General features: G+C 55.6%; 2 protein-coding genes across 2 annotated transcripts in view; both read right to left on the bottom strand.

Moving 5' to 3' along the window:
• The window catches only part of TTC4 (tetratricopeptide repeat domain 4), a 10978-nt gene extending 8565 nt beyond the window's left edge, over positions 1-2413 (bottom strand). The window contains exons 1-4 of the mRNA XM_026079906.1: positions 2276-2413; positions 1253-1405; positions 906-1028; positions 656-758 (exon numbers count right to left, since the gene is read on the bottom strand). Of these exons, the coding sequence (XP_025935691.1) occupies positions 656-758; positions 906-1028; positions 1253-1405; positions 2276-2413 (517 nt within the window). The remainder of the gene's footprint in view (positions 1-655; positions 759-905; positions 1029-1252; positions 1406-2275) is intronic.
• A 4674-nt stretch (positions 2414-7087) lies between these two features.
• PARS2 (prolyl-tRNA synthetase 2, mitochondrial) overlaps positions 7088-8778 on the bottom strand; it is a 2295-nt gene continuing 604 nt past the window's right edge. The window contains exon 2 of the mRNA XM_026079904.1: positions 7088-8775. Within this exon, the coding sequence (XP_025935689.1) occupies positions 7404-8775 (1372 nt within the window). The 3' untranslated portion in view covers positions 7088-7403. The remainder of the gene's footprint in view (positions 8776-8778) is intronic.

The following is an 8778-nucleotide window of genomic DNA, read 5'->3' as shown; positions in this document are numbered from 1 at the left end:
CCCCTCCCCCCCCCAAGCCCCCCGCGGCCCGGTGCGGGGTGCGGGCAGCGCCCATGCTCTTTACTGTGGGGCCCCCAGGGCCGGGCCCCCCAGCAGCCCCCCGGGCACCTCCTCCTGCGGCCGCCGCGGCTCAGGGTGCCCCAGAGCCGGGTGCTGGGGCGAGCCAGTGGGAACCATCCGGAAGCATCCGGAAGCATCCGGAAGCACAGAGCCCACCACCCCCACCAAGCCCTCTGCACGCTGCCCACATACGGCGGTCAGTGCTGCCTCCCGGATTTTGTCCGGGCGCGTGACCAGAAGCCCTGAGCGTGCCCACACACCGAACAGCAGGGAATTCTCCAACTCTAAAATGGTCTTTCCCAAAGCTTCAAAATCCTGATGTGTTTGCTGGTGCTGGAGAAGTCTGAGCCTTATCCAAAGCCCGCTAAAATAACAAAGAGCTTTTCCATGGCCTTTATCCTCTAGATCCGAGCCAAAGCCAACACTTTTTTAGAGGACAATGTATGCTTATAGAGGAGATCCTGAGCAGGGCCCTGAAAGGAGCACAGAGCTCAGGAAAGATGCTCTATTAAGCACCCAATACTAAATTCTGGGATTTCCCTCACACTGCTATGGCTTCTATGGAGTTCGAGACTACCAGATTTTCTGCATTTACCTACAAACACGGCTGCAGCCCTCTGCAGAGACGGCCGTGAGTTCTTCAGGTAGCAGTGGCTCTGGAACAAGAACCTCTGGGCGTTTTCTCCATGTTTCTTCACCTAAAACAGAAAGAACCGCATGAGATGGAAGCCAAGCAATAGGGATGAGCTTTACAGTTCCTGGTGACCCTACATACAAAGCACTGAGCGAGCTAATATCTGCATTTGTCACCAAACGTATCGCAGCGAAGCCCAGGAATCACATACCAGATCCTTGCGGATGTTCTTCACATCCTCTTGATGGCTGTGCCAGGCCTCCTTGTAGCCAGCCTCCTTGGGCAGCTTCCAACCYGGGAGCCGGGCGCACTCCTTCAACGCTTTCGTGCATTTCTGCGAGACAGCATGGTGCTGCCAGAGTTACTAGGGCTGTGGACTAGTGACATCCTGGTAACACCTTCCAAAAAAATCCCAACAGCTATGGCGCTCTGCCACCTCGGGGAGAAGGCATAGCTCACGCCGGGAGCAGAGGACGCTCTGGCTATGGAGTGTGAATCTGAAGGAGGGCTGTGTGAAGATTTTGGCTCCCAAGGTTTTGAGCAACACTCGGGACTTGCCTTGGCAATGTCAGGATTCCCCTCTTGCGAGTGCAGGAGTAGCGGGAGGAAGCTGTCCAGGAGCTCTTGGGTTTTAATGAGCTCCTGCCTCCTCACCTTCTGGAGCATCACCCCGAAGAGAGAAATGGCAGCCAAACGCACGCTCGCTCTCTCCTGCGAGGAACACAACCACAGGGTCAGGAGCAGCTCTTTCAGCGCGCACTTGTCCTCACGTCTTGCAAGGGGGCTGACGGGCCCCGCCTGAAGGAGTTATCCTCGTCCTCGCACGTCAGGGCCCGATGGAGATTCTCCTCGAGACTGGCACAGGGGGTCGCTCTGGGGCAGCAGGGGGCTTCTCAGGAAAAGGTGTCTGCTTGATATGGAGAAATTTTGAGAAGCCATAATGTGCTAAATGGCTTCATCACAAGACAGCTGGAAACTAGAAGATTTTTAGAAGTAGGTACAAAAGTGATACAAGTGAGCTGAGGCCTTATTCTYGGTGCAGGTTCTCCAGCTACATTAGAGGTCCTTCTACAATCTTCCTTTCTGATAAGGAGAAGCTGTACAATACGCTGTTCCTAGCTGGATGCATTGGTGTGCTGTATGCACCAGCACAGGTCTGGATCACGCAGGCTGCTCAATCTCCGCAGTTGCTACTGACTTCATTAATGTGAGGTACTGGTCGTCTTTTTGCTTAAGGCCACAACATCCTGTATGTACAGTCAGAACRAGCTCTTCTTTCAATCCATATGACCTCTTGGCTACCCAAAACGTGTCAAGTGCAATTGAAATCATGCTGTGTATTGCTATGCAGGTGAGACCTACGAACATCACCTCAGGCACAAATCCTTTTTCACATGCCACTTCAGAGCCTAAACTGCTAGACATGGCTACAACACGTTCACCAGGACACGGCACGCGACACACACAGGGGGACGGGGGGCTGCCAAAAACGTTCTCCCATTCCARTGAGTAGTCAGGGCCACCTGCGGTTTTGGAGCAGCTCCTCATTCCCCCGTCCCCGGCACAACACTATTTTCTAACATCGTCAAAGAGGAGCCTGAGGGGTCTGGTGATGCAGCTGGTGTAACCTGCTCTATCCAGGCCGCTCAGGATATTCCCGGCATTGGCAAGTGCTTCCACCACCAGCCTCCCGTCCACTCCCTGCAAGCTTTTCGTCATGGCTGGCACCAGGCCCTGGATGTCCTGCACAGGAGAAAGGTCACCGACTCCCTGATGCAGCATCTACCCAGGCCTTAGGACCAAATACAACAAAAACAAGACAGTTTTGGAAACAACACTTCCAAACCCTGAAAAACCTCCTAGGAAAATAGCAATTTCCGTTAAAAGAGACATTCAAGTGAAATCATAGCAGATTGCTTTCCACCCTGTCTCCTCCTGGAGTTCATTTCTTGCTCGCAAGCTCAGCCTAACAGCAGTGTGCTGCTCCCGGGGGAGAAAGGGGACGCATGGGAACGTAACAAGCAAACAGCTATTGGTACCTGGGGAAACACTTTTGTTGTGCTTATTTCCTTGCTACAGCAATGAGTGACACCTTCTCAAATTTGAAAGTCAACAATTTAAAGAAATTCAGTATTGCGTCTCTTCCCAGGAAAATAAGGCAGTAAAAAACAGCTGATGAAGAGATGTAGAAATAAAAGTCTATGCACAACAGAGAGGACCGGGATGGTGAGACAAATACTATTCCGATTAGAATTTATCCAGTGAGATGCAAACATTTCTTTCTTACTCTAATGCATGGCTTTAAATATAGGCAGAAGGTTTATGTGAGTGACTGTCTCCTTTTCAGGGGTTCAATAGCAGTTGGAGGTATTGCCTGCAGCAGCTCCCTGCCGACAGAGCAGGATCTGTTTCAGATCCATCAGCAGCAGATCTGCAGGGCTATGAAACTGGCCAAGAGAAATCCAGAGCGTTTCTGAGCCCTCAGGTGTAATAACACCGGCTTTTCTCAGGTAGCAAAACGAACAYGACTTCACCTTTCCGGGCCACTTCACGACGGTCATCAGTCCTTTGACACACAGTGCCCGCATAACTGAATCGCAATCTGCAAGTCCCTTCACAAGGCGGGTGACTGAATATTCTTGTGGGAGCTGCTTAGCCTTCGGCATATGGAGGAGCTTAAAAAAACAAAACAAAACAAAACACACAACCCAATGAGCACGTCAATATCAAGTCGGAAAACAGCTCATTCCTTGTCTGGCTTGATTCTTTGGTAAGTGCCGCCAGACTGCTCTGAACAGATTGCTGCGAATGCTCCAACACGCGTGATGACAACTAGTTATGTCTCCTACATGGAGAGGCACGGATCTCCTTCCATGTGCGCGTCAGCTGTACGAACAAGCCTCCTCTTCGCTTGACAAGGAAAAGCCTGCAGGCTGAGTAGGAACAGTGAGTGCAGGTGGGCTGAGAGCAGAGGTGGAACCACGTGCACCTTGCAGGAAGACTAGGCTGTTCTGTACACTTGCAGGAAAAACACATCAAATAGGGTTTCTTGTCCCAGTGGCCAACCTCCTCCAACAGGAGTGAACGCAAGGGGACCTGTGTATGCGCAGCCCCTCTGAAACTTGGCCTCCTGAGTCAGATGCCAAAATTAGGCAGCCCTGTTTGAAAATTTAGAGCTGGTCATAAAATGTACGTACATAGCCAGGCCTACATCTGAGGAAAGAAAGCGCAAGACTAATGCAAAGAACTGCAAAATCCCAGTTTGGGCTGTGCTGCAAAATATCCTGAGGGAAGAGGGAGCTCAGTTTCCACATCTGTAGAGTGCTCATCTCTAGCAATGCTATTCCATGTCCCAAATACCATGAGACCCCTGGAAGGGAAATGCTGTAGCAAGGCAAAGTGTGTTTGCTTTCAGCAACAGGTTCAGGCAGGCATCTCCCATGGGGGTGGCAGATTGATCCTGCCTTGGACAGGGAGGAGGACTAGGTGGCCTCTTAAATTCTGGGAGAACATGGGTCTACTACAAAGTCCTCAGTGACAGTGGCACAGTTGTTGCTTGTGACCTCTAGATGCAGCAGATCCAAGAGCTGGGGCTAGTCCCCATGGGGCTAGACAAGTCTCTCCCAAAGAGTTCACTGCCCAAGGCAGGATGGCGAAATCAGAGGAAGGCTCACGGAGATGACACCAGTCAGTGCCGCTGGGATGGGTGTTAGCACATCATCAGGTGAGGCACGGCCATGTGTTTGCGGGAACAAGGCTGAGGAGAATCTCTCTGTCCCTGCCTTTGGGATTTCTACCTTGGCCTTTGCTTATTGGAGGTGGTGGAGACCCACCGTGGACCACAGAGGGCAGCACAGCTGGTGTGAGTTGTAGGAGACAGAAGGGCACTTGCTGGGAGCTGTGACAAGGGGAAGGTGCTGCCATTACAAATTCATGGAGGTGGGAGCTGTCATGAGAAAGGCACGCTTGGCCAAGGACAGATGGGAAAGGGCCCAGACCGTGAAGCCAACAGTGGGCACATGGGGCAGAGCTGCTGAGAACACATGCCCTGCTGCACCTCATCCTTTCCTGTCCTTACCCTGCGGTGAGCAGTCCCCTCTGGGATCCCCGGCTGTCCGGCACGGCGAGCCCTGTGCTGTAATGGGCCTGGACCAGCAGCGCCATCAGCAGGCTGAGGAACAGGCGGAAGATGACCGCACTTATGGCTTTGTGGACAGACAACACTTCGCACACAGCACTGGCTGCCTGGGGGAGGGAAACACATATGTGCAATGCTAAAATCCCTTCATGCCTTCCTCATCAGCTCAGGGGCCCCTCGCTTGGAAAACGGACAGCTGAAGGGCTGGAGTTTCACTCATCCCTGCACAGGGTGTCATCTCCAAGGACAGGAAAGGACTAGCTGGTGGGTAGAGCCTCGGTTTGGGGAGCAAAAGGCAGCAGCTAGGACACAACATTGCATGCGAAGAGGGTACACGGATGGAGAAGGAGAGCGTTTCTGCAGGGGTGCTGTCCTGTCTCTCTCCTGCAGAAATCACTGGGCCAGATCCTCTGCTCTAGTGCCTGCACCAGCTCTCCTCTAGGGAGATGGGAATGTCCTGTCAGAAAGCTCCTTACAGCTATGGGTGCGGTGGATGCTTTCTCCCCTGCGGAGCCTGGCCACTCCTGCAGCCTCCGCAGCAGGATGTTCATGAGGTGGTGGATGTTGGGGACCACTCTGGCCTTCATGAGAGCTCTCCACATCCTGGCAGCATCCCTGCAGGATCAGGAAGGCCATCACACAAATGGGCACTCACAGCGCTGCATTCCCAGCACACCTGCAGCAGCCCCACAGCCACCACTGGAAAGCTATATCCATAAAGCTATTTAGCTCCTGACACCAGCTCAGGTACCAGGCTAGAGCAAACTCTGGTGCTCCCTTGTACGAAGGAGGTCCTGTGCCACCTGACCCTGTTCCATCTGTAGATAGAGTCTCCCTTGGTCAATCTGGGTTTAGAGAGGTGGGGGACAAATGCTCCAGCCACCCCCCCCAAAGTGGTGTAGACACACTGATCAGCTCAATTTGGTCATACAGAGCACTGGCAAAAACCTGAGATCCTTGTTATCAGGAAGGCAGTGGAGAAGGTGCTGAAAGGGAGCATGAAGGAATAGCAATGAGCCTGCAACCTGCTGCGGCAAGAGAGGCATTTGCTACATGGCCAAGCTAAGACTACTGAGAGGGTAGAAGCAGCAAGGTATACAAGAGCAGAGGGCTCTCTGTACTCGTCCAGGGGCAGCTGGAAGCTCAGGAGGGTCGAGGTGACCTCTTCCATGAAAGTGTGAGTCAGGAAGAACAATAATATCCTGATTACATGCTGAGCTTGGGACTGGCGGAGGTTCCTGAGGTAGTCACAAGTGTGGGCACCTAGAAGAGAACAGGGCTACATGGAGGCAGTCTTCTGTACACCATGGAGGCTCTGCAGTTATTTTCCAGGCCTCAGCGCCCTCTTCTCCCACCTGGCTGGGGCGTGGGCACCCCGGGCTCTGCACACCAGCGCCCAACTTGTTGGTGCTCCCCCATCCATGTCCCAGCCCTCCTGTGCATCCAGCCGGGCCCCACGCTCAGCTGCCTCTGTAATCCCATCCATGCCCTTGGTGCAAGCATGAAGTCACGTGTGATGTAACTATTTACTGGACGGCAGCCAACGAGCTTCTTGCACCGTACCGGCGCGGAGGCCATGCGTACCTGCACCTGCGGCGCTTGTGCAGCTCCCCGCAGCAGCCAGCCTGCTGCCGGGCTGCGGCCGCCCCGCCGCACATCCGAACCCTCGCACCCCGGATAATGCCGCTTCGGGACCCTGCGCCCAAACCCTCATATCCCAGATAATGCTGCCCTGGGACCCTACACCCTCATATCCCAGATAACACCGTGCCAGGACCCCTCACCCAAACCTTCGTATCCCTAGATAACGCAGCTCCGTGAACCCCTGGATGCGCAGTCCCAGAGCCTACTGTGATGCCCCAAGACGTGTGCTAAACACTGCGCCTACCCCCAGGCCGCTGCCCTGCTGCCCAGAGCCTGGCCATGGCACGGGGAGCTGCCCAGGAGCACAGCCAACACAGTGCCACCCCCGGGGGAGCCCCAAGGGGATCCCAGGGAGCCAGGCTGCCGGTGTCACCCTGCTCCCAGGCCCTGCACCACCCAGTTACTTCCACCAACAGCAACAAAGCAATCGGGACATTTTTACCCTCCCCCCCACCCAATTTTCCTGAAACCGGACTGTCGCCACCCCCCACAGGGTCAACACGTCCCCAGTAGCTACTGGTGTCTCCCCAGCTGGATCTACCTGCAGGACTGGGGTCAAGATGCCTAACACCAGTCTTCATTTTATTCCCTGCAGATTCATAGCACTAAGGCATTTTCACATTGAAAAGAGCTCTTGTGTTCACCAGAAAAGAGAAGAGCCCTCTTTTCTCTCCCTCTTAAAATCCAGCATTCAATAATTCACCGTCTGAAAGAGGCTGAAAGAAAACTCTCCCCTCTTCCATGCTGCTGCCTCTGCTGCTCTGTGCATTCGACGGGGCAGACACCAGCCACCTGCCCCGCGCGGCCAGGGGCTCACCCTGTAAGTGGCTCGAGGGTACATGCAGTTCCTGCAGTTCCTTGAAAAGGACCTGGGGCTCTTCAGATACATTCAGTGCAGCAGAGATCACAGATTCAGAGATCGCGATTTTAAGGGACCCGCACTTTACTCAGCAACTCAATGACACCTTCCCTGGTGAGGAACATGACCTCGCCAGTGTTTTGACTCCAAACCTCAAACACAGGGGGATCATCACAAACCCTCTTCCCAGCTATTATCACATACGGATAACCCAGCTTGTTGGCGTCTTTTAGTCTTTTGCCAATGGTCAGTTGAGTCCGGTCATCCAGCACTGAGTCGCCGGCGAGCTGAGGCACGGCTTCAGCAAGGTTGTCATACAGGTGCTCCATGAGCACGGCTCCCTTCTCCTCCTTGCTGCCCTTCTTAGGGGGAATGAAGCAGACCTGGTAGGGGGCAATGAGGCTCGGCCAGCGGATGCTGTCCTCCGTGGAAAGCACCTCGACGGCTGCTGCCAGGATGCGAGTGACGCCCAGGCCATAGCAACCCATTTCTGCCAGCTGGAGCTTGTTCTCGGCAGAGTAGAAGGTGGCATTGAACACCGAGGAGTACTTGGTGCCCAGATAAAACGTGTGCCCCACTTCGATCCCTCGCGTTGGGGTCAGTGGTTCCCCACACGTGGGACAAGTCGTTTGCTCCGCACTTATCGTTTCCACGTTGGCCGCAAAATGCCCGGTGGGGCACAGGACCAGCCTGTCCTCGCCGATGTCGGCCGGGAGCTGGAACTCGTGCGACATGGTGCCCCCGATGCTGCCCGTGTCCGCCTGCACCTGCACAAAGCGAAGGCCCAGGGCCTCGAACACGCGGCGGTACGCGTCGCACACCAGGCTGTAGGTGTGGCGTGCCGCCTCTTCGGAGGCGTCGAAGGTGTACATGTCCTTCATGTAAAACTCCCGGCCGCGCAGCAAGCCGAAGCGGGGCTTGGGCTCATCCCGAAACTTCCTCGTGACCTGGTAGAGGCGGAGAGGGAGCTGCCTGTAGGAGAGGTTGGTCTGAGTGGCCACCAGGTCCGTCACCGCCTCCTCGTGCGTGGGCCCCAGGCAGTAGTCCTTGCCGTGCCGGTCGGCCAGCCGGAAGAGCTCGCGGCCCATTTGGTCCCAGCGGCCGCTGGCCCGCCACAGCTCCGCGGGGCTCAGGCTGGGCATGTTGAGCTTCTGCCCGCCGACGGCCCGCATTTCCCGGTCGATCAGGCCGACGAGCTTCTCCATGGCCCGCACGGCCGACGGCAGGTAGTGGTAGCAGCCGGGGCCGGCGGGGCAGATCAGGCCGCCCTGCACCATCAGCTTCTGGCTCCTGCAGGCCGCCTCGCCCCCCGGCCGGGCCTCCCAGCCCGCCTCGCCGCCCTCCTGCAGGCTCAGCGGCTGGAAAAGCCGGGAGACCAGCAGCCGCCCGGCCGCGCCGTGGCCGAGCCTGCGAGCGCGCCGCAGCCGGCCCGCCGCCGCGCTC

The sequence above is a fragment of the Apteryx rowi genome, unplaced genomic scaffold, assembly GCF_003343035.1.
Source record: "Apteryx rowi isolate R43461 unplaced genomic scaffold, aptRow1 scaffold_503, whole genome shotgun sequence".
Lineage (NCBI taxonomy): Eukaryota > Metazoa > Chordata > Aves > Apterygiformes > Apterygidae > Apteryx > Apteryx rowi.
This window is presented reverse-complemented; position numbering and strand designations above follow the sequence as displayed.